The 24,063-nt window shown below is 36.6% G+C and overlaps 2 protein-coding genes across 10 annotated transcripts in view; both read left to right on the top strand.

Moving 5' to 3' along the window:
* The first annotated feature begins 245 nt into the window (after positions 1 to 245).
* The window catches only part of LOC127860369 (neutral and basic amino acid transport protein rBAT-like), a 72,353-nt gene continuing 48,535 nt past the window's right edge, over positions 246 to 24,063 (top strand). The window contains exons 1-11 of one of the 3 annotated variants that reach the window (XM_052398398.1): positions 246 to 379; positions 1,910 to 2,081; positions 2,998 to 3,302; positions 4,104 to 4,462; positions 7,294 to 7,419; positions 7,746 to 7,868; positions 8,534 to 8,646; positions 10,885 to 11,074; positions 11,274 to 11,549; positions 11,861 to 11,997; positions 12,377 to 12,613. In XM_052398398.1, the coding sequence (XP_052254358.1) occupies positions 1,921 to 2,081; positions 2,998 to 3,302; positions 4,104 to 4,462; positions 7,294 to 7,419; positions 7,746 to 7,868; positions 8,534 to 8,646; positions 10,885 to 11,074; positions 11,274 to 11,549; positions 11,861 to 11,997; positions 12,377 to 12,581 (1,995 nt within the window). In that variant the 5' untranslated portion in view covers positions 246 to 379; positions 1,910 to 1,920 and the 3' untranslated portion in view covers positions 12,582 to 12,613. Of the gene's footprint in view, positions 380 to 1,909; positions 2,082 to 2,558; positions 2,686 to 2,997; positions 3,303 to 4,103; positions 4,463 to 7,293; positions 7,420 to 7,745; positions 7,869 to 8,533; positions 8,647 to 10,884; positions 11,075 to 11,273; positions 11,550 to 11,860; positions 11,998 to 12,376; positions 13,686 to 24,063 lie in introns of those variants that run through there. The other 2 variants (XM_052398397.1, XM_052398399.1) reach the window with 2 other exon arrangements.
* LOC127860371 (uncharacterized) overlaps positions 14,749 to 24,063 on the top strand; it is an 83,872-nt gene continuing 74,557 nt past the window's right edge. For 4 of the 7 annotated variants that reach the window (XM_052398405.1, XM_052398406.1, XM_052398401.1 and 1 more), the window contains exon 1: positions 23,117 to 23,190. The gene's annotated coding sequence lies outside the window, so the exon portion shown is untranslated. Of the gene's footprint in view, positions 14,880 to 23,078; positions 23,191 to 24,063 lie in introns of those variants that run through there. The other 3 variants (XM_052398404.1, XR_008039729.1, XR_008039730.1) reach the window with 3 other exon arrangements.

Raw genomic sequence — 24,063 nt, 5'->3', positions numbered from 1 at the left:
TTGCCTCTCGAGCGTGGCTTTTGTTAATGTATGTTATCGAAGTGCAAACCGCATTACCGGTGTGATAACGTTTACATATTTGGTGCATATATTTTATCCAGAAGCTATATATAGACGATGGCATGACCATTTTCAATGTTTAAATCGTGAACAAAACTATACTAATAGCCACATATGTACTTTTACGTTTTATGTGACATTGTATAAATGTTTAAGTGATGCGACTCAATGCTCTTCACGCATGCGCAGTTTGAAAGTAAAACCTAGCCACACCGTCAACCTACCTTACTTAAGATAAATAGCGTTTATACTGACATAAATTTACATTCGCCTTACAAACACTGCAAGTTTTAATCGAGAAGGATCGATATTTAAACAGGTAATTTAACATTAATTTCTGTTAAGAAAACATTTTACTTTTAACAGTTCATTCACTTTGTATATACATTTACTGTATATGACAATGTTTCAAATAATTATATGAATGTCTAAATGTTCACTGTATCTTATATTTGGTAAAGTACATTATTAAACAAGGTCACATTGAGCATGAATGAGTACACCATTTGTTAAATGTGTGATAAGTGCTTTCGGTTAAACAGAGAAGTGTAAAATTTTTGGTACTTAATGCTTTATATATATATATATATATATATATATATATATATATATATATATATATACCAATATATAGTGCCAGTTACGCGGTCTCTGTAGTTTTCAGACTGTACTTACGAGGTCAATATAAAAAACGGGGTCTATATACAACCCCGCAATCTAGGCTCCTTTAATTACTATGAGGGGGGTGTAGGGGAGGTAATGCAATCAAATGTCACAATAAGGTCTTAAATCGAAAACCACAATCACGTCTGAAATTGAAATTGTATATACCTCGCAAATAAGTTCGCTATATATTTCCTTGTATAAGACGTTAAATAAATGGCGTGTTCATAAATAACAATATATAAGGTACCCTTATATACCTTAATTCGTGTTAATATCGGATAAAAAAGGGTATGGAGATACACGTGTTTAAAGTGGGAACCCCATGACCTATGTCTAAATCAGAGACCCCGTAACTGGTCATATGTGTGAATATATATATATATATATATATATATATATATATATATATATATATATATATATATATACACGCGTACTATATTCATTTATACACCAAACGTGCTTTTTTTTTTGTTTACAGTGGTAATAACAATCTTCAATAATTGTATAACAAATCGAATTTTAATTAATTCACTATGAACTCATTTAATCATAAAATCTGAGTGACATTAAAGGGACCTTTTCACGCTTTGGTAAATTGACAAAATTGAAAAAAGTTGTTTCAGATTCGTAAGTTTTCGTTTTAGTTATGATATTTGTAAGGAAACAGTAATACTGAACATTAACCGTGCTCTAATATAGCCATTATATGCATCTTTTGACGATTTTAAAACCTAAAAATTATAAAGCGTTGCAACGCGAAACGATTGAATAATTTGGAGAGTTCTGTTTTTGTCGTTAAATTTTGTAAAACTACGAAGATTGCTTATATAAGGTATAAAATACGACAAGCATGTGTACTCGGCGGAATAGCTCAGTAGGCTAAAGCGTTTTTACTTCAGGACTCTGGCAGGACTCCAGGGGTCACTGGTTCGAAACCTGCTCCGGGCTAAAATAATGCCAAAATCTGTGAAAAGGCCCCTTTAATACTTCCATATATTCTATGGCCAGGGCATACGTAATCAAATTGATAAAGCAAAATTGAATATTTCATGTTATAAAAATATAAAACCAAGATATGTATAAGCAAAAGACAGCACGTCAAAATAATTGCACTCAACTGCACGATATGTGTTGTTGTTTTTCAAACAGTAAAGGTCTTGTGATCTATTGTTTCCAATAGCAACCCTTGTCATGAGTAAATCGGGTGTTTACCTGGTGTCCAGCACACCAGTGGATGCAGACAGGGGAACCAAGCCAGGGTACGACAGCACATCAGTAGATGCACACAAGAGAAACCATCAAGTTTACGACAACTCGGTATTCACGAATAGCGAAGAAAAGGTCACCTATAGGTATGGATACAAGCTTAACCAGTTAATCAAAGCACTGGACGAATTTTTTGCGTTTGATGGATTATCTTTCAAAGACTAGAAAATACAAAACAACAACTAATTACTTGCATCTAAAGGATCCGTGTTGTAAAGCCATTATTCACCAAAACGAACATAATCCCGTTAGGAAGGTTGTAAGTTCTCATAAATAAAAGTAAGTTTTGCATTGAGATTGTTTTCGTTTGTAAGACATATTTAATTATGTTTATGTCCGAAACAAATTGGTGCTTATGGAATATATACATGTAGTTTTATGAACGACCGTTGTTTACGAATCGATTTACTGCTAAGATCCAAAAATATATGTATATACACTAAACAATGAATAATAAAAACATTTATTCTTCGATTTAATTCGGTATTTTGATCGATTTTGATGTCCGCTGTGGGGTAAGGCTTTCTTCGTCAATCTTTGATCGCTTAGTAACCACGGTATTAATCCAACGTTAACGCTATGAACATGCAGGTCAAAATTAAGCTACCCCAGATAAGGCACATTACACCTTCGTCTTCTTGCAAGACATTACACAGAGAATCATTCGGACGTTATAGTCAAAATGACGCGGTAATATATATATATTTTTGTTATTTCGAATAATATAAAATGATGAATAATATTATAAAACAGTTTATGCGGTACTGCCTGTATTTTGTTTTATTTGTCTTCCTATTACCGATACTTACTCTATGTTAACTCTATCATCTCGACGGCACGAGTTATTCATTACATCAAACAAGACTTAACGGTGAATGTACTTTTCGTTGCGTTTTTTGTAAGGTATACTTTTGATTTGATAGTACATCCATTGAAAGGCAACATGTGCTATCAGCATATATGCCGCGGAGATCAGTTTACTGTTTTCTTTCCACTCTAAAGTGAGGCCAATGGCAGCGTACTTGAGTTTGAGAAGGTCAGGCCGAGCAAACCGTACCGAGGAATGGGCAAGGAAGACCTGCTGTACTTCTCCTCACAGCCATTTTGGAGGCGACTGCGCATGATCTGTGTAGCGATCGTTCTGATTGGCTGGGTGGCTCTGATAATCACCGTAGCGGCCCTGGTGCTAGCGTATCCAAGGTGCCGCGAGGCGCCGTCTAGGTCATGGTGGCAAGCGGAAGCAGTATATCGAGTCTATGTGCCAAGCTTTAAAGACAGCAATGGTGATGGTATCGGAGACTTAAAAGGTACCTAAAGAAACATACAAGCAGGTTTAAAGTAGATATATTTTTAGTCTTATTAAGTTACAGTTGAAATTAAAAAAAAATAAGCACAAACAAAACTATTGTCAAGCAATATGGTCCCTACCGGTGAAACTCCACAATTTTCAGCAATATTTCTAGTCTATTTGTTGCCGTAGCAACCCGAATTCTTGACGTAGGAACAAAATGAAATCGCTATATTGCCATCTATCAATGTTTCAAGTTTCATGAAAAAATATTTAGAACTGTAAAAGTTATCGCAGGATCCATCGTTTTCAGCAATATTTCTATTCTATTTGTTGCCATAGCAACCCGAATTCTTGACGTAGGAACAAAATGAAATGACGTTCATAATCTCCATATTGCCATCTGTCCATGTTTTAAGTTTTATGGAAAAATATGAAGAAATTTTAAAGTTATGGCAGGATCCAGAAAAGTGTGACAGACTCACAGACAGACACTCTGAGCGCAAACCATAAGTCTTCTCCGGTTTCACCGGTAGGGGACAAAAACAATTGTCAAACACTAAAAAGGGACCAAATCATAGGCTTTTTAATACTAACCTGTTGATTGGGCAATTTAAAGCTTTTTCAAACGTGTTTTAGCCATCGTTGAAAGCGATAAAGAAACATACAGGTTTCGTAGTATATCTGCAAATGTTTATATAGTTTTATGACAATATGAATACAACCACCGTATTTTTATAATAACACGATATAGTCATTAAATTCCAATCGCGAAGTATACGACATGAATGCCAATGTTTCGCCTATGAATATATGACAGGTATCGAATCCAAGCTGGACTATATCAAGGACCAAGGCTTCGGTGTGATCTCGTTGAGCCCCATCTACGCGACAGCCAATACTGAGTCGAACCCAACCATCAACGCGTTTCGCGCCGGAAACGACCTAGCCGTCACGGACCACAAGGCGGTAGGCGGCGTCTACGGAACTCTGGGTGACATTGACTCTCTTGTGGCCGCCGTCCACGACAGGGGGATGTACCTGGTACTAGACTTCATCCCGGGAGTCACGGGCACGACGCATGCGTGGTTCAGTGAGTCGCGAAATAACGGCAGCGAGAGAAGGAACTTCTACGTATGGGCCGGCAAGGCAAGCGACGCTGACCCACCTAATAACTGGGTAGGTAACGTCTTACACTACGTATGGGCCGGCAAGGCAAGCGACGCTGACCCACCTAATAACTGGGTAGGTAACGTCTTACACTACGTATGGGCCGGCAAGGCAAGCGACGCTGACCCACCTAATAACTGGGTAGGTAACGTCTTACACTACGTATGGGCCGGCAAGGCAAGCGACGCTGACCCACCTAATAACTGGGTAGGTAACGTCTTACACTACGTATGGGCCGGCAAGGCAAGCGACGCTGACCCACCTAATAACTGGGTAGGTAACGTCTTACACTACGTATGGGCCGGCAAGGCAAGCGACGCTGACCCACCTAATAACTGGGTAGGTAACGTCTTACACTACGTATGGGCCGGCAAGGCAAGCGACGCTGACCCACCTAATAACTGGGTAGGTAACGTCTTACACTACGTATGGGCCGGCAAGGCAAGCGACGCTGACCCACCTAATAACTGGGTAGGTAACGTCTTACACTACGTATGGGCCGGCAAGGCAAGCGACGCTGACCCACCTAATAACTGGGTAGGTAACGTCTTACACTACGTATGGGCCGGCAAGGCAAGCGACGCTGACCCACCTAATAACTGGGTAGGTAACGTCTTACACTACGTATGGGCCGGCAAGGCAAGCGACGCTGACCCACCTAATAACTGGGTAGGTAACGTCTTACACTACGTATGGGCCGGCAAGGCAAGCGACGCTGACCCACCTAATAACTGGGTAGGTAACGTCTTACACTACGTATGGGCCGGCAAGGCAAGCGACGCTGACCCACCTAATAACTGGGTAGGTAACGTCTTACACTACGTATGGGCCGGCAAGGCAAGCGACGCTGACCCACCTAATAACTGGGTAGGTAACGTCTTACACTACGTATGGGCCGGCAAGGCAAGCGACGCTGACCCACCTAATAACTGGGTAGGTAACGTCTTACACTACGTATGGGCCGGCAAGGCAAGCGACGCTGACCCACCTAATAACTGGGTAGGTAACGTCTTACACTACGTATGGGCCGGCAAGGCAAGCGACGCTGACCCACCTAATAACTGGGTAGGTAACGTCTTACACTACGTATGGGCCGGCAAGGCAAGCGACGCTGACCCACCTAATAACTGGGTAGGTAACGTCTTACACTACGTATGGGCCGGCAAGGCAAGCGACGCTGACCCACCTAATAACTGGGTAGGTAACGTCTTACACTACGTATGGGCCGGCAAGGCAAGCGACGCTGACCCACCTAATAACTGGGTAGGTAACGTCTTACACTACGTATGGGCCGGCAAGGCAAGCGACGCTGACCCACCTAATAACTGGGTAGGTAACGTCTTACACGTGTAGCCACTTGAATGTTATATGAATGCTCGTGAGGGTATTGCTTTGGTATAATGGTTGGTGTTATAACCAAATTTAAATTTGATTTAACCTGTTGATGCTTTTCAGTTAAATGAACACCACTGTGAGTAAGCAGCTTATTACGAAACAAGAAGTAGATATACATGTAACAATGATATATGTTAGGATGTGTGAATGAACAAAAGCATGCATCTGAAGAGTTATCATGATCCGCACTGTAATCATTTAAATGGAAATTGAAATTATATTCCTATTGAAATATAGACTAAAGGTCAGTACGTATGCTAAATATAAAAACACTTATTATAAGTTTAGATGTACACGTAATGTTTAGGCTAATTATTTGCAATAAATCGATTAATGAGAAAGTATGTGCACAACATTTAATGAAAATTATCATAAACTTAGTAGATGTAGTTCTGCTAGCAATAAATCGATCAATGAAAAAGTATGTGCACAATATTTAATGAAAAGTATCGATAGCTTAGTAGATGTAGTTCTGCTAGCTTGTATCTCGAAATTCAAGTGACCCTATTTCAAACAAAGTAAGTACTCCATGTATAGAAGAGTAATTTATGTTATCTTAAGTGTCCTGTGGTATTCAGGACAGGTAACACAGGTATGTTGTATATAAATCTAAACCTCTTAAGATGATTGTAGATGCGTGCGTGAAAGCTCGTCGTAGTTTCACTAGTTTCACATCCGTCGACTTTTACCTCATATGCAACTGAAGTTTGTATCACTTTTTAGGAATAATGCAGACATTTGGTTATTCAATTGTACAATTATGTGGGTTTATAATATACTATTTTGAACCTTTGTGTCTCGTGTGTTAGGCATATACGCCCTGTAAGTGTGGTTTTAAAGTATGTACAGTAACAATTGGAAATGATTTTGTTCGGGTTTTAATTCGGCTTGCAATTTCTAATAACCATGATATCACTTACAACGATGGAAAGCTGTAATGGCATAGTAATGATGCTTACAGCCGTTGGCATAATTGAATTAAATTTACACTTAAACCTCCTTATTACGCGCTGTGTGAGACACAAATTTGCAGCATGTATACTTGTAGATACATAGGCAACAAGCAATATCTTAAGCAAGTTCGACATCACGCGAATATTATGTACGCCCATGTTATCGGCATCATGGGTTAACATGGTAAGAACATTAGCAAGGACCACATCGTAACTGTTAATATTAAACAAATGTGAGCCGCGCTCTGGGAAAACCGGGTTTAATGCATGTGCGTTAAGTATATTCTCAGATTGGCCTGTGCAGCCCACACAAGATAATCTAGGACGATACTTTCCACCTAGATTTCATCTTCATGAACTAAAAGTTCTATTCAAGCGGAAAGTGTCGTACATGATAAGCATGTGCATATTTCACAGTCTAATCTGGGGTTTTACCAGTGCGCGACTCATATTAGCACAAATGAATTGAATTCGGGCGCTGTTAAATTGCAGAAAAGCCATTTTGGTATACCAGCGTGGACGAAGGATTCTACCAGACAACAGTTTTACCTACACCAGTTCGCATCGGATACGCCTGATCTGAACTTGCGCAGTGCCGCGGTGCGGGAAGAATTGGAGGCAAGTTGTGAAGCTAATATTTAGCTCTTCAATTACAGAAAGTAGCTTCGGAATTTCAAATATTTAATTAGTCAGATTTCTATTAGTAATGTTCAATTTTCCGCGTACTGACCATGTTCAGTTTTGATGACACTGGTTTGCAAATGTTTTATCACCCGTCAAACTAGTTGTGAAACAAGAATGGACGGACTTACACAATGTGTTTATTATATGGCCACACGTTTATGAATGTTGTTCTTTGTAGTGTACTAATACGTGTCCTATATCAGTTTGGATTGAACAATGTAACGATCCTGTTCAACTTTATTTCTTTGGTCACTTACAAGGACATACTGACATTCTGGCTAGACAGAGATATAGACGGGTTCAACATTCGAGACCCTGGCTTCATTTTTGAAGACTTCGATCTTAGGAACAACACCGTCAAACCAGGCATCACATCACCGGGGGTACGTGCATAGTGAAATTATTTATTTTATAATTACTAGTGAATATACAATGTATATAAGCACTACTGAAATCACCTTAAAAAGCTACGTCTGAAGATCCGCTTGCCATCATGTGTGCCTATGAAAAAGACTTAGCGGTAAAATAAATGAAATAACACGGTATGATTATCAATAGAAATATAATAACGGGCAAATTATTCAAAGATAATTATATTTCTTCTTCAATAACACCAGTTAACGATATTTCCAAACAACATTCGTAGCGTCTAGATCTTCCGGGAATTATTGATGATTATCGTTGATGGCAGTGATAAAAAGAGAGGATACAGAAAACCATGACCGTTTGATTCCGTGTTATTCAGATTGAATACATAATTATCCATAAGGCAAAGTACAAAATACAAAAACTCCGAATGAAGTACCAATTGCAAAGCCATAATGAATTCCAGGATTAAGGTCTATGTGGCGCAGTGGATATGGTGTCCTACTAGCGACCGGGCCATGGGTTTGATCCCCACTGTGGGAGTGTTCTTGATATATGCCCCCTAAGACATGCCAAGTGTACTGGTTCTGTCCCGATAACGGATCCGACAGCGTTTCAATAAGCCTTAGGATTTCGATGTGATCGAGCTAAATTCATTGAGTTTAAACTTAACTTATTCCAGAATGCCTATACCGACTACGATCCGATTCATACTAGCGGTCAACCGGAAGTGTACGGACTGCTGGAGGAATGGAGGATGACGCTGCGAGCCCACAATAAGACCGCAACTGAGAAGTAGGTGGACTGAGTTTCGAGCGTTGTGAAATGTTACATTGTAGCGATGTATACAATAACTATGACCGATACCATTGGCACCATAATTCACTAGAATCACGTCGTTATACGCCTGAAGGAGTTACCTGTTTGAACAAAGTTTACTTGAGGAGATATTAAAGGCTATTGTCGTTTTGTTTATAAAAAAGACACATCATAGAATATAACAGATCTGGCATACATGCATATGCAATCAAATCGTCGAATTCGTGTTTAATCGAACTTTCATCGCAAGGCACAAGTTCATCTACATGTATCCTAATGACACAAACATGATGTGCGAACTCTTAATTATGAATAGGATGTCTATAAATATGTACAATTTATATACTTACTCTATTCATATGTTTATATAATGCCAGTATGAATGATATAATTATCCCCACAATTTTTGAAAAGCGTGGGGATATTGTGGTTATTTCCGCCGTCTGTCGTCCGTCCGTCCTGGCCACTATTATATCCTACACTATTAGCACGAGAACCTTGAAACTTACACACATGTTAGCTATGAGCATATGTGCGACGGTGCACTATTCGGAATTTTGATCTGACCCCTGGGTCAAAAGTTATGGGGGCTGGGGTGGGGTCAGAGATCTTCCTGCAACTGCGATTCGAAAAAAGCTCATAACTACTGTGTCCCTTCAGATATTGCTTTCATATTTGGTATGCATGTATATCTGGAAAAGGCCTTTCCGTGCGCATAAAATGTTTGACCCCTGTGACCTTGACATTGAACTTTCGGTCAGCTTTTAGGTTTCGAAATCTGCGACCGCGATTCGAAAGTCTCATACCTACTGTGTCCCTTCAGATATTGCTTTCATATTTGGTATGCATGTGTATCTAGACAACACATTTCCATGCGCACACAATTATTTACCCCTCTGACCTTGATCTTGAACTTAGGGTCAGTTTGCAGGTTTCGAAATCTGCGACAGCGATTCGAAAAAAGGCTCATAACTACTGTGTCCATTCAGATATTGCTTTCATATTTGGTATTCATGTGCATCTGGACAAAACCTTTCCATGCGCATATTTTTTTTACCCCTGTGACCTTGACCTTGAACTCGGGCCAGTATTCAGATTTTGAAATCTGCGACCGCGATTCTAAAAAAGGCTGATAACTACTGTGTCCCTTCAGATATTGCTTTCATATTTGGTATGCATGTGTATCTGGACAACACCTTTCCATGCGCATAAAATGTTTGACCCCTGTGATCTTGACCTTTAACTTGATGTCAGCATTCAGGTTTCGAAATTTGCGACTGCGATTCGAAAAAGGCTCATACCTGCTGTGCCCCTTCAGATATTGCTTTCATATTTGGTACGCATGTGTATCTGAACAAGGCCTTTCCATGCGCATGAAATTTTTTACAACTGTGACCTTGACCTTGAACTTAGGGTCCGCGTTTAGATTTCGAAATCTATTATGTGGTTATCTACCCAATCAGAAGAAGTGCAAGAATTTTCATCGAACAAAGGATTTTTTCAACAATAAAGCTTGTGTATTGAAAACACATGTAGAGTTACACAGTAGTGGCGCAAATATGTATTTAGCAGTCAATTGTTTGTGTTAACTCATCTGTGAAATGGTTAAGCTCATCCATCTTATGTTTATACAAGGGATTATAAAATATTGGCGCAAAGGGACACCTGTATATGAGAGAAGAGACAGAATGCAGTCAAGCATAAAAAGCATGAGAAACTCATGGAATAGAGCCTCAAGAATCTATAAATGGGCTGAAACTTTCAATTTGTTCAATTACACGTTTAGACTCATTACTGAAAATCTGTCAAAATGTTCAAGTGGGAAAAATGTGAATAACAATTTAAAGCAAGATGGACTTTGAACAGGCACATCAAAGACAGACATGAAATTCAACATTTTCATTGTTGTGTACATGATTGCGGCAGAAATTTTCTGAGACGCTCCTATTTAGTCAACCATTTAACCTCAAAACATAACTTTTCCAAAACAGAAGCAAGAAGATTGGCTATAAGAGAGCATGTTCAGCCATCTCATCAGTCATTCCAATGAAGATACCAAATTTATACTGAGCATCTCTTATGACAATATGGTCAATCTCAACTTGCACGGATCTATTACCAACCCTGGGGCGCCCCTGGGTCAAACATGCGGCGTGGGGATACGCGTCGGCCTCTGCCGCGCCATTTCGAGTTATTACTGTCTCTGTGTTACAGGGTACTGTTGACCAATGTTGATGGCGCATTGGACATCTCTCGTATCTACAGCTTCTGTGACCGCTCAGGAGTTCAGATGCCTCTCAATACTGGGTTTCTGACAACAACAAGCTGCAATGGCGCATGCGTCACGAAACTGGTCTCTGATTGGATGGGAAAGACTCCTAGCGGAAAATGGGCAACTTGGATGGTAAGTCTAAAAGCTTAGTATCACCATTTAAAGTTGATACATTAAGGGCTTCACACATATTTTGAAATTGTTTGGGTTTAAGGTATGTGTCAGTAAACGCAATATACACGTACAATAAATAATGGTTTGTAAATCATTTTTATTGAATCGCTGTTGAAGATAAGAGGCTATTTTTTATTATATTAACATTGTTTCCTAGTCAGGGGGTGACAATTACGACAGGATATTCACTACGTTCAACGCAAGTTACGTGGAGGCTTTCATGACGTTATCCTTCCTGCTACCAGGGACGCCGGTACTTTATTACGGGGACGAAATAGGTGCGCAGAATATCGGAAGTGGCAGCGCAATGACCGCTGCCCGGAACGGCACCTCTCGGGGAATCATGACGTGGAACGCGAATTCAACTCAGGATGGATTCTGCGACAATTGTACAAACATTTGGACCTCTGTCATGTCGAGGGCTGAACAACAGGTTTGTCAGAAACGTTTGCAAATATACGAGCACTATGTAATAGGATAATTATATCCAACATGGTTGCGTTTGTGTCGGATTTCAATACGTTTTCAACACTTAAATATGTCCACAGCGGCGTATTGTTTGTTTTATATGAGATTCGCTACCGCGCTCCACAAATTAGGTTTTTTTCCTTGTTTACGGTATCAAACGAACACTGTAATTAAGAACAGTTATTTCTTCAGATTTTTATAAAAACGAAACAAGGAGAGATCAATAAAGTGGAGTTGGCCTACAAACTTAAAAAGCGACATACAATTTGTTTCTAGCGTGGACCGACTTCGGACTATATTAAAGAGCTTGTCACACTGAGACGGAAAGTCTCGTTCAAGTCCGGAGAATACTCACGAGCGCTCGTGGACGATGACGTGTTCTCGTTCGTGCGAGAAGTCGACGGCGAACCGGGGTGAGTATTGATACACAGAAGCTAAATACATTTTTATCTGATCAATATTGTGGCGCAAAGGTTAAATTTGATTGTTTTAAAGTATGTCGTTTCGTAGACTTACTGACTCGTGGAAACGAGTAGTGCATTTTATATTAATAGCCTATGTATTTTAAAAAAAGTTTTAATACAAACAGACTGTTACATGAATTACTCTCCTGATTATGCCTGTAGAGTGTTCATATTTCAATAATGGACGCGTATCTTAATAAACATGTGTTATGGTTTAACGGAACAAATTCATTTATGTTTTATCATCATAACCGGAGAAGACTTTACTGTCAACGCCTTGGCTTAATTAGTTAACAATTACATCAAACGTACAAATTATTTTTTCCAGATATCTTGTTGCTATTAATTTCGGACCAAACAAAGTGTCACGTGACTTCATTGGGTCACATGACACAATTTCGCCAGAGGGTGTTATTGCGATGACAAGGGGCACCGCCTACAGTGTTGATGACAAGGTGAACCCAGCCAAGCTTGAAATCGAAGCATATGGGGCCGTTGTCGTTTCCTGGGATTATGTTGCTAAGGAACTCTGACCGGAAATGGCCTTGAGGATTTATATCAGGACCTGTATTCACCAGCCATTTTTAGACTTAGTCTTAAAACAAAGAATATATTTAAATCTGTACTGTTTAGCGAGTATTTGTCAGACAGCAGTGTTAACCGGACGTTTTTCTTATTGAACGTGTTTTGTAACGCTTAAACATAATTGGCTTCGCCACATATTTACAGATGCTTGTTTCCTTGAAGTTAACAGCAACAATTCGTTAAAAGAAAAGTGTTGTTTTTTTTCATTTAACAATATAAATTAACAGTTTGAACTTTCTCCCTTGAACAAAGATATTCTTATTTGAACTGTTTGTATTGATATTGAAAATGAATTATATCTCTATTTACACACAAAGAAAACGACAAATAACATCATCAATTTAATGTTTTACGTTATTTTTACCGCTCTTTATCCATTCACTTTAATTATATAAATGTCCGGAAAATAATCCTGTACAGTCGAAAATTACCTCATGTTAATGACCCCCATATACGGCCTTCGTACATATACACGCGCATCTAAACAATTGTTTACATGCGCTTACGATGAGCCCAGGATGTATCAGTAATTTTTTCATGCGATATTCCTTATTATTAAGAGAGTATTATCAAGAAACTCGCTGACCAGTAATGTGCTTAACCCATTTATGCCTAGCGTCTAGAAAAAAGGCCTTGGCAAACAGCGTATACCCAGATGAGACGCCGCATGATGCGGCGTCTCATCTGGGTCTGCGCTGTTTGCTTAAATGAATTTCTGTAAGAAATATTCTAAATATACAAATAAATATACTAGACATCCCTAATTTTGGAAATAAATTGATCCAATTTTGAAGGATGGGAGAGTCCACTTGGCGTAAATGGGTAAAGCTACTTAAAAGTCAAGCCTTGTATGGCAGTTGACATCAATAATTATAAGATTAGTCGTACCATATCTTTGTAGACCTTTTGTCAATATTGCTTTAATATATATTTTTAAAATGCAAATTTTGCCGACCAATTTAATATATGTTTAACTGACGTATAATATTGAAATACAATGAGAGATAAATGTATACCTTTAAACAGAATTGACCTTTAAAAGAAAAAAAGTGTTTTGTTTGTTCTTATTTTAATAGCAAATCAATAACATGCGCATTTTATTTAATACTGGATAAAAATTGAAAGAGCATAAAAACAACATTGCACCTCAGCGTATTTTAATAACGTATTATATACTGTATACTTTGGTTATTGGATTGTTTGCAATCTTCTTACGCAGTAAAATTTGAATAATCTTAAAGGGGTGTTGCGGCAGTTTTTTTAACCGAGGATATATTTATAGCAACACCGATGATGCTATTATCACAACTCAATATTTTTGTTATCAGTATCATCAGAAATGACCGAGTTGGTTCATAATACAATTAACAGTGGTTCGATCCCAGGCGGGGTTAACTTTTTTTCTTTCTTTAATTTCATACTTGTTTTATACTGGAGCTCTTTAGGCCTGTTGTTTACATTTATCAATTTGAAGCATTTAAACACAAACTTCAAAACATGCCGAAATCTGTGAACATGTAAGTTATTAATGATTAAGGTCGAGTTTCATACTGTATGGTATTATATTTGTGATTAAATATTGTTTTTTCGGCGTAAGCTGTATTAAGCCAGCTTTTCACCCTGACTTGACCTTTGTAAGTGTCCAATAATATTCAAATAAAATTTCCCGCGGCTAGGTACGAATGAATACACTTCATTTATTCCATTGGCTGATTTGAGTATAACACCAGAACATTGGAAACATATCCGCGTCTTTGTAACACTGTTTTACTGCATGAAACAATTTTATCTCTAATGAAAAGGTTCAATAGATAGAACAGTTTTACAATCAATTTTCGACATAAATGCAGTTTGTGCGTTCACCTTTTATTTTCAGAGAATTACCAGCGCAAAAGCGTTTATACTAAAGGCTGTATTCTCATATTTAGTACTTACTTGCATTGCATTTCAACCCGCGAGGTTTCGGGTCAATTCGCGGCCGGTGTGTAAAAGTCAGAGTTTATATACAGTTCATCACCGGAGTTCGCAGAAGGGGTTGCGATCTTTTCATTGAAGGAAAAAATTGGAATCTATGCTTTTTTGTCTAATGGAGTAAATAGTTCGTTTAGTCGCTTTGTCGAGAAATCAATATTTTAGGCACAGCTGTTGCCTTGGTCGTGTACAGTTGGCGTAAACAAGCCGTCGTTTCAGCAGCAGAATTGTTACTTAACTTTAATGCATTGCATTCCAATCCGCAAGGTATCAAGGTCAGTTTGCGGTCAGTTGCAGAAATCTTTATATAACGCCGTCTCGTAAACTTTGTGCACTTGAAGTCTGTTTTGATCAGAAAGATACTAAATAAAGATATTCGGCGATATTATTGTGGTATGTCAATCATCGATGTTTGATATGTTTTCAATATTTGCATGATAAGGACCAATTTTGATAAAATTAGTTAGAAATATATATTCATTTAGACCAGTTTATTAAGCATGAGCACAATAATTCACTGTACCATAATTATGCAATTAAATAAGATTCGAGTATTGCCGGCTGACCTATATGCACTCGTTTATTTTCATGTTTCTTGTGTTTTTCTATTCTGTAAAAATAGATATCTGAGTAATAATATCACATAAAGCAAAATAAGCCACGAAATCTGGCGCAACACCCCGTAATTGATTTGCTTGTGATGTAGCTAAGAACTGCGCAGAAAAAAGGCATCCGCTACTTTTTATCTCGTAGAGATAACTTTTGATAGTTCATAAACATCGACCACAATCAACGCCGTATATCTTTTTTAAAGATATTTCTTGTTATTAATGTCTTTTGGTAAGCTGTTGTGATCCCAGATAAGATTGTAAACAATTTCTAATGTTTATGCATATTTCTGACAATCTATGTACCGGTACTTGGGTTTTGTCTTATTGCTGTTTTTGTAAATGAAATTTGACGTCTAGACGGTTAGGATAATTAAAACAAAACATATCTGTTAAAAGTGCGGTGACCCCCTTTTTATTTGTGTTTTATTATAAAACCGCATATAACTGCTTAGTACATTGCATTTATTGTTTGATAATCACACACGTATTCTTGTTTTTTCTTGACAAATAATGTAACTTTTAAATAATATTTAAGCATTGCATCTAAAAAGAGCAACACGTTGTATTCTTATTTTTGCTATTTAGATTACCGACAATTCACCTATGTTCAGGCCATGCATTAAAAAGATGCGCAATGAAGTAAGACACTGCTTTATAAATAACTATGCTTTACTATTTCTACCACGTTTTCTTCGACGTAAGTCTTCTACGATCTAGTTCGAGTCCGTGTTTAAATAAAAATATGAAAGCTGCAAACTAGAAGCCATGCCATGCCGGCAAAATAATATTTTTGTTAGAATACACATAGCAAGTAAGAAAGTTTTACAAAAAATAATCTTATAAGACAATAATACACGATAAAATTGAATTCGAATGATACATTGTTCAATCAGTGCATTCGGAATATAAATCTCTATTGCTGAATGAACACCAACAATGATAGGGGCAAGATCCGAACGTGGTCAGCAAATGTCAATAACATTGCCGGATGAATGTTCACTCAATTGTGTTTTTATGAACAGAAGAGAATCAATAAGCGGTACATTCTGTTTCATAACAAACCTAAATGCTACCTTTCTATGGGCAGTTTCTTTTGTGATGTATTTGTTACAGTTCTTGGTTCTTTTAGGCTGGTCTGACAGCAGGTAAAATACAACTATCTGCAAATATATATTTAATTACTATATATCTATGGATATCAAGAATGCCGTTCATCGTACGTATACAACATCAACAAGGCATAGCATCAACGATTGATGTTATATCTATATAGCTGACGACAATGTAAACAATATAAACATAAATAACAATGGAGACGATGGATGTTATGAATACTTGAATATAGGTCGCACAGGTAAATCAATCAAACATACAGGTTACATAAAATACAATATGAAACTGGCTCAAAACATACAGAACCATAAAACAACATAAAACAATGTTACTTAAGCAATTTACCTGCAAATATATATTTAAATCCTATATATTTATGGATTTCAAGAATGCCGTTCATCGTACGTATACAACATCAACAAGGCATAGCATCAACGATTGATGTTATATGCATACGATTTGTCAGCGCTAGAGGGGAATTAGCATAACAATGGAGAGTGGACAGGTGGAAAGGTGAAGTTAAATAATAAAATATAGATGTTAGTTTACCTGATATGGTATATGTCTACCTACGCTTGCGTACATCTACCAATACGATTAACGTGACGGACGGACCTGAGTGATCAACTGTATATATTAGGTGATGTAATGTAAAACAAAATCATGTCAAACATTTATACATTTTATTGATAAATGATTCAATTATCGACCTGTCACATATTTTATATGAAAATGGTCATGTTTATTTTTATAATACGGTCGTAGCAACTTGTTCAGTTATTATTCGACTGAATTTTCCCGAACTTAAAGCGCGCCAGCGCAATTATAATACAAATATTTTAAACAATATAAAAAGATTTAATATATTTCCGATATAGTCACAAGGAGTTCGCAGAATACTAAATTTGTCGTGTACATATTTGCTGAACATTCCTGCCAAACGCGTTCGTCTTCTTAATTGCTGCCATTTTGTAAAGGGGGTAATCAAATGATAGTCAAGATGGCGACGTCCATTCCGAGGTAGCTATTTTTCGCCGTTTTATACCCTTTATTACTTGTATTTATTGTTAAAATGCCGCTCACTTTCCAGCCATATCAGTAAGAAAGTTCCCAGCAAACATGCCCATATCGGCCCGATATCGGCTAAATGATGGAATATCGGCAGAGATTTGCCGATGTTGGGCCGACATCGGACCGACATTTATGTTAAACAAAAAATATTTTGTTAAGAGATGAGAACTTTTTGCAATTTTCCATTTTAGTGAATCCATCTTGTTTAATAACGTTTAATTAGGTCGCATATTATTCAATTTATATTTATAGGACAATGTCGGCCCGATGTCGGCCCGTTGTTATAAAAAATACTTATAACTCCACAGTTCAAAGTATGATATCGGCCCAACATAGGCCCGATATCATAATTAACACATTTAATTGTCTATGTCTCTTTTAAAAACCGTGAAAGATAGGTCGCATATTATACAATTTATATTTATAGGACAATGTCGGCCCGATGTCGGCCCGTTGTTATAAAAATACTTATAACTCAACAGTTCAAAGTATGATATCGGCCCAACATAGGCCCGATATCATAATTAACACTCAAGAGAAAAGGTAACTTTGATTATTTTCTTTTTAATTTCTTGTTATTAAATTTAATTGTCTATGTCTCTTTTAAAAACCGTGTAAGATACTTGATATAAAATCAATATTATCATGTCCAGGAAGAGTAACCGTTGTTAAAAGGAAATACACAGGTTGCTTCCCTTGGCTCTTGTGCAGTGAATCTGCCCAGGCTTATGAAGTAAACAAAATAAAGTATGTCAACTAAATTTATATCACCTAATGTTATAAAATACCTTTCATTTAATAAATATATTTGTCATATTACTTTTTATGTAAATATGCGTTTGAAATATTTGACTTTAAAATATATTCAGTCCTGTATGATCATACAAATAGGCGCGCGACAAAGCTGCATTGACTCAATTTCGAAATAATCAAGGTAGAACTATTCTGTCCTGGACTTTTTTATTTATTTTTGTTCGGAAACAATTTTATTTCTTTATTCACAAGATCAGACCATTTTTAGAGTGCTTTTTTTCTGAAATTGCTATCTGTCATCAAATGTCACATGTTTTCGCGACTGTTCAATGTTTGTTTAATTTCATGAATGAATAGCTAGTCAGCTATAAGTTGTTTCATAAAATTCTTTCTAATAAATTTTGGTGAAACTGAGAACACTCCGTGTATTATATTAGCAATGTCAAAATCAAGGGATAAAACATACTGGCACTCGTACAGACAGGTAAAAAAAATTGTTTCACTTAAATCATGTTTACAATGCTAAGGGAATCATGTTCCAGTACACCCAATGCAACAGGCCATTTGGCAGCTATTTCTTAGGTAATTACTTATTGTTCTTTTAGTATACAACATAAATTAATGAACTGAGAACTGTGTACAGATGCTTTGTGTTTCTTTTCAGGTGAGCCATTTGTCTGTATTGGGTGGCCGAAACCGCGCTGATGTGTGCCGGCGCATTCTGAAGCATTGCATGTCAAATGAGGTGGCAAACCAGTACAGCTGGCATGGGAGGAAGAAAAAGGCAGTATTTGGAAAACTTTCTATTGGCTGATGCTGTGCAGAGTAAGTTGTCATAGTATGTGTAAAAAGATAAGGTCACAGTTAGAACTAATTCATAGTGCCAGTTACGCGGTCTTGGTAGTTTTCAGACTATACCTAAGGGGTCAATATAAAAAACCGGGTCTGTATACAACCACGCGTTATAGGCACCTTTAATTACTATGAGGGGGGTGTAGGGGAGGTAATGCAATCAAATGTTGCAATAAGGTCTTATATCGAAAACCACAATCACGTCTGAAATTGAAATTTCATGAACCTAGCAATTAATGTCGCTATATATTTCCTTGTATGAGACGTAAAATAAATGACGTATTTATATATAATACTATATAAGGTACCCCTATACACCTTAATTCGTGTTAATATCGGGTAAAAAAGGGTATGGAGATACATGTATTTAAAGTGGGAACCCCATGACCTATTTCTTAATCAGAGACCCCGTAACTGGCCATATGTGTGAATATATATATACATACAGAATTACATCCGGCTGTTTTCCTTTTTCAAAAGTAGTCTTCATATTGTAATTTTAAAATGGTTAAGAAATAATATTGGTTTATAAACTGCCCAGTATCGTTAATTCTTGCAACACTGTTTGAACATATAATGAATATAGAATAACATGAGCCTACATGTCATTACCATTTTCAGAAGCTGTCATGCGGTCCTTGAAATGCACAGCTGCAGAAGTTGAACATGAGTGCAGGGAATGGTTTAGAACAGCCTCTGACCGTGACGGTGGAAGAAAAAAGAGGACAGCCAAAATAAGTGATGAACAGTCCCAATGAATTTTAACTCGTGTGTGTTTTAACTTTTAATTTAGTCTCCTGCTGCAATTTGTTATGATGTAAAGGTCTCTTTGAACTTGAAATTAATGATTTTACACAACTTTTCTTTTAATATGTATACTGATGGAAGCAGTGTATATTTTTTTTGTTTTTTTTTTGCCTTTATTACCTAAATAGCTGTAACTCTGTGTGTTACTTAGGTAAACATAACTTTTCAATATATTCTTGTTCTAATTGTTTTCAATTGTCATTTTTGAAGAAAACAAGTTTCATGTAGTTTGTATTAATATTGAAGACAATTTTCTTGTAATATTTTTTATTCAAAACTTTCTAGAAATGCCCATAATTTATGTCTAAGTTCAGGGGACATACAAGGTGTTTATTTCTGAAAATACTCAATTATAAAAATCAATTCCCTCAATTTATTTTGAATTTGATAAGTGACAGAACTCAATTATTTTTATTTTCAAGTGATCATTTCCTGGTGAAAACAACAAATAATTTTAATATATGTTAGTTTAAGGTATTTATAACCATATGTAAATAAGTCCCAGTAAACTACTCAATTATATATCATTCAGCAATATATTGCTCTGTCCTACTGTAATGTATTCATTAACAAATACTGGCTGCTTTATACTGCATATCATTATTAGTTCTCTTTAAAGGAATGGTCTGACTTAATGGCTTTTTTTTCAGTATTTTGGGGATGTGATCCCATTCCATGAAATTGGGAAATGTTGTGTCAATATATATATTTACCTGCAGTTCAGAAAAAGTACAACTGATTAACTACAAGTCTTATTCCACATTTCACAGCTAGTATTTACCATTTAAGACTATTCAACAATGAGGAATTGCTTGACTTGATTTAGGGGGAAAAAATGTGTTCTGCCATTGACAACATGGCCCATTACCTTAAAGTGAGATTTCTAGTCACTTGTACATTTACATTTTGTGCCATTACTATGTTTTGTTTTTTTTGCTGGATAGCAATTTCCTGAATTTACTTGTTACAATTTTTGTGTATCGTATGACTGCTATGTTGTATTTTGCTGACTAGTCTTGTTACTATTTTTTGTGTATCATATGACTACATTGTTGTATTTTGCTGACTAGTCTTACTTGTTACTATTTATTGTGTATCGTATGACTACTATGTTGTATTTTGCTGACTAGTCTTATTTGTTACTATGTTTTGTGTATCGTATGACTACTATGTTGTACTTTGCTGACTAGTCTTACTTGTTACTATTTTTTGTGTAAGGTATGACTACTTTGTTGTATTTTGCTGACTAGTCTTATTTGTTCTTATTTTGTGTGTATCTTATGACTACTATGTTGTATTTTGCTAACTAGTCTTAATTGTTACTATTTTATGGGTATCATACGCTATCCATTTTAAAGAAAGGGTTATTTTATTAATTGCCAGGGTATATAGACCAGTTTTGATAATATGGGTGATATGAACCATTTATACATGCATGTTTGGTAATTGTCCATGTATACAATATGCATGTTGGATACGTTGGTTTTCTTCATAATTCTCTTATTTTATTTTCATTTGCTGAATATTCTATTACCAAAATACAAAACTTAAGTCATTTGGTCATTTAACATTTTGTTTCAATGTGTTACTTTTTCAGTTTCTGTACCTGTAGAATTATAGAGTCTGTTTAAATAATTTCTTTTACATTTGTTGTTAGTCAATGTATATATTAATTAATTTTACCCCATTAGAATAAAAATGTTGGAATTAGTAATAAATCAGTTTAATATTTTCAGTTTCAAGACAGTAGTATAATTAGCAAATACTGTATTCCAGTTTGGTTGAAAAGAATGTAAAAATAAAATGTTGTCTGAAGATAATGTTCTTTCATTTATTTAAGAAACTGTTTTAGGCCCTTAACACTACCAACAACAATTAAAAACAATTGAGGCTAGACAGGGACTGAGGAATGGTTAAAAGTATGTCGGCACCATGCTGGCTCAAGAAGGTATCGCCGATATACATACCAATGTCGGGCCAACATCGAGCCGTGTTGCACTCCCGATCTCGGGCCGATATACATACCAATGTCGGGCCAACATCGAGCCGTGTTGCACTCCCGATCTCGGGCCGATGTAATTACCGATGTCGGGCCGATATACATACCGATGTCGGGCCAACATTGCGCCGTGTTGCACTCCCGTTGTCGGGCCGATGTAATTACCGATGTCGGGCCGATATTGAAATAAATATCGGGCCGACATCGGACCGATTTAAAATGTTTGCTGGGTTACTTGCGTTTATTTCGTGGTGATGCTCGCTCTTTATCAAGACTTTACTCGCTGCGAAATTTCTTAGCGGGATGACCTAATTAAAGCTCCACTAAGAAAATTTGCGGGGAGGAAAGTCGAGATATAAAGCGAAATTTAATACGAAACAAACGCATATCACATGTTTACTGATATGGCTGAAAAGTGAGCGTCATTAAAAAAATAAACAAAAGAAATAAAGGATATAAATTAAACATATCTCGGCATGGACGTCGCAATCTTGACTTTCACGTGATTACCCCTCAGTATTAACTGTTTTAAGAAAAATAAACATTATACTGCGTAAAATATAGCATGTCTACCCGTAGTTTCGGCCCTCTTAATGAATACATACGAATTTTGGCAGTGAAAAATAAAGACACAAGCATGTTTCATTTGTCAATATAAACTTTAATTATGTGTATTTTTGGTCATAACAATTAACGAAAACAGCATTTAAATCGGCATTGTTGTCACAAAATACTGCCTAGACTTATCTCAATGTCGCATAGTATCGGTCCTTCTGATTGGTTGATAAGATTTGTTACTATGTGCATGTGCTTGTTTTATAAATATTATCTTAGTGGAAAAAATATTAAACTCTTGCTCATGTTGTTCCTAAAATAATTTTAATTTTTGTTTTCACAATAAGCAGACCACATGAAATCATGAGATTGATCGTCGTCATAGTCATGAATAACCATAAGATAAATAAATACTTCTAAAAATCGAAAAAAACAACACTAACTGGCTTGTACTCCTTGAGTTTTTTTTCGTTTAAGTCACGATACTATACGAATGGCCGATACTATGAGACTAAGGGATAACAGCTGAACCATAATTAATAGAAAAAAAACAAAAATAACTCTTGTAAAAATCGGACGCGGGACAAAATGACCACGAGGGCGCTATAAAAATAATGTTTTTTATTTTATTTTACGTATTCAATACGCAACAAATTCGAAGAACATCTTATGAATGTGTTGCGATCATTTATAGTGTTTTGTTACCTGTTTAACGAGCGTTCGAGCGACAAAGAGTGGGAATGTACTAAATTTTGACCCGATCAAAGTTTTCAGTCATACACGAGCTACATAACCTTACTGGTGACACAAGAGGCGACTAGATTGGTATGTTCGATGTATATTACCCGTTGTAACATTTAAGCAACATATACTTACATTTATAAAACTCTTTTTTGAACAGGTATTGTATTTTTAAATACAAAATATGAACAGAGGGGAGCTAGTCAACTCGTACCTAAGTCAACTCGTACCTTCGGTCAACTCGTACCCGATTTGGTCAACTCGTACCCGATTTTTGGTCAACTCGTACCCTCACTAGTCAACTCGTACCCGAATTGGTCAACACGTACCCTCCTAAAAATTATTTATATATATCAAAGACGTGAAATATGTTTTTGTGTATGTTTTTGATATGAATATAGATAAAGGTTATACAAAAAAAATGTTGTTTTTTTCAAAAGTAGACAAGTTCATTATTTTTCACACGTGTATAATTATAAAGGACGTGTTTGTCGGCGTTTTGTTTGATAAAATGACTTGACCTTTGTAAGTGTCCAATAATATTCAAATAAAATTTCCCGCAGCTAGGTACGAATGAATACACTTCATTTATTCCATTGGCTCATTTGAGTATAACACCAGAACATTGGAAACATATCCACGTCTTTGTAACACTGTTTTACTGCATGAAACAATTTTATCTCTAATTAAAAGGCTCAATAAATAGAACAGTTTTACAATCAATTTTCGACATAAATACAGTTTGTGCGTTCACCTTTTATTTCAGAGAATTACCAGCGCAAAAGCGTTTATACTAAAGGCTATATTCTCATATTTAGTACTTACTTGCATTGCATTTCAACCCGCGAGGTTTCGGGTCAATTCGCGGCCATTGTGTGAAAGTCAGAGTTTATATACAGTTCATCACCGGAGTTCGCAGAAGGGGTTGCGATCTTTTCATTGAAGGAAAAAATTGGA

This window comes from Dreissena polymorpha, chromosome 15 (assembly GCF_020536995.1).
Source record: "Dreissena polymorpha isolate Duluth1 chromosome 15, UMN_Dpol_1.0, whole genome shotgun sequence".
NCBI lineage: Eukaryota > Metazoa > Mollusca > Bivalvia > Myida > Dreissenidae > Dreissena > Dreissena polymorpha.
This window is presented reverse-complemented; position numbering and strand designations above follow the sequence as displayed.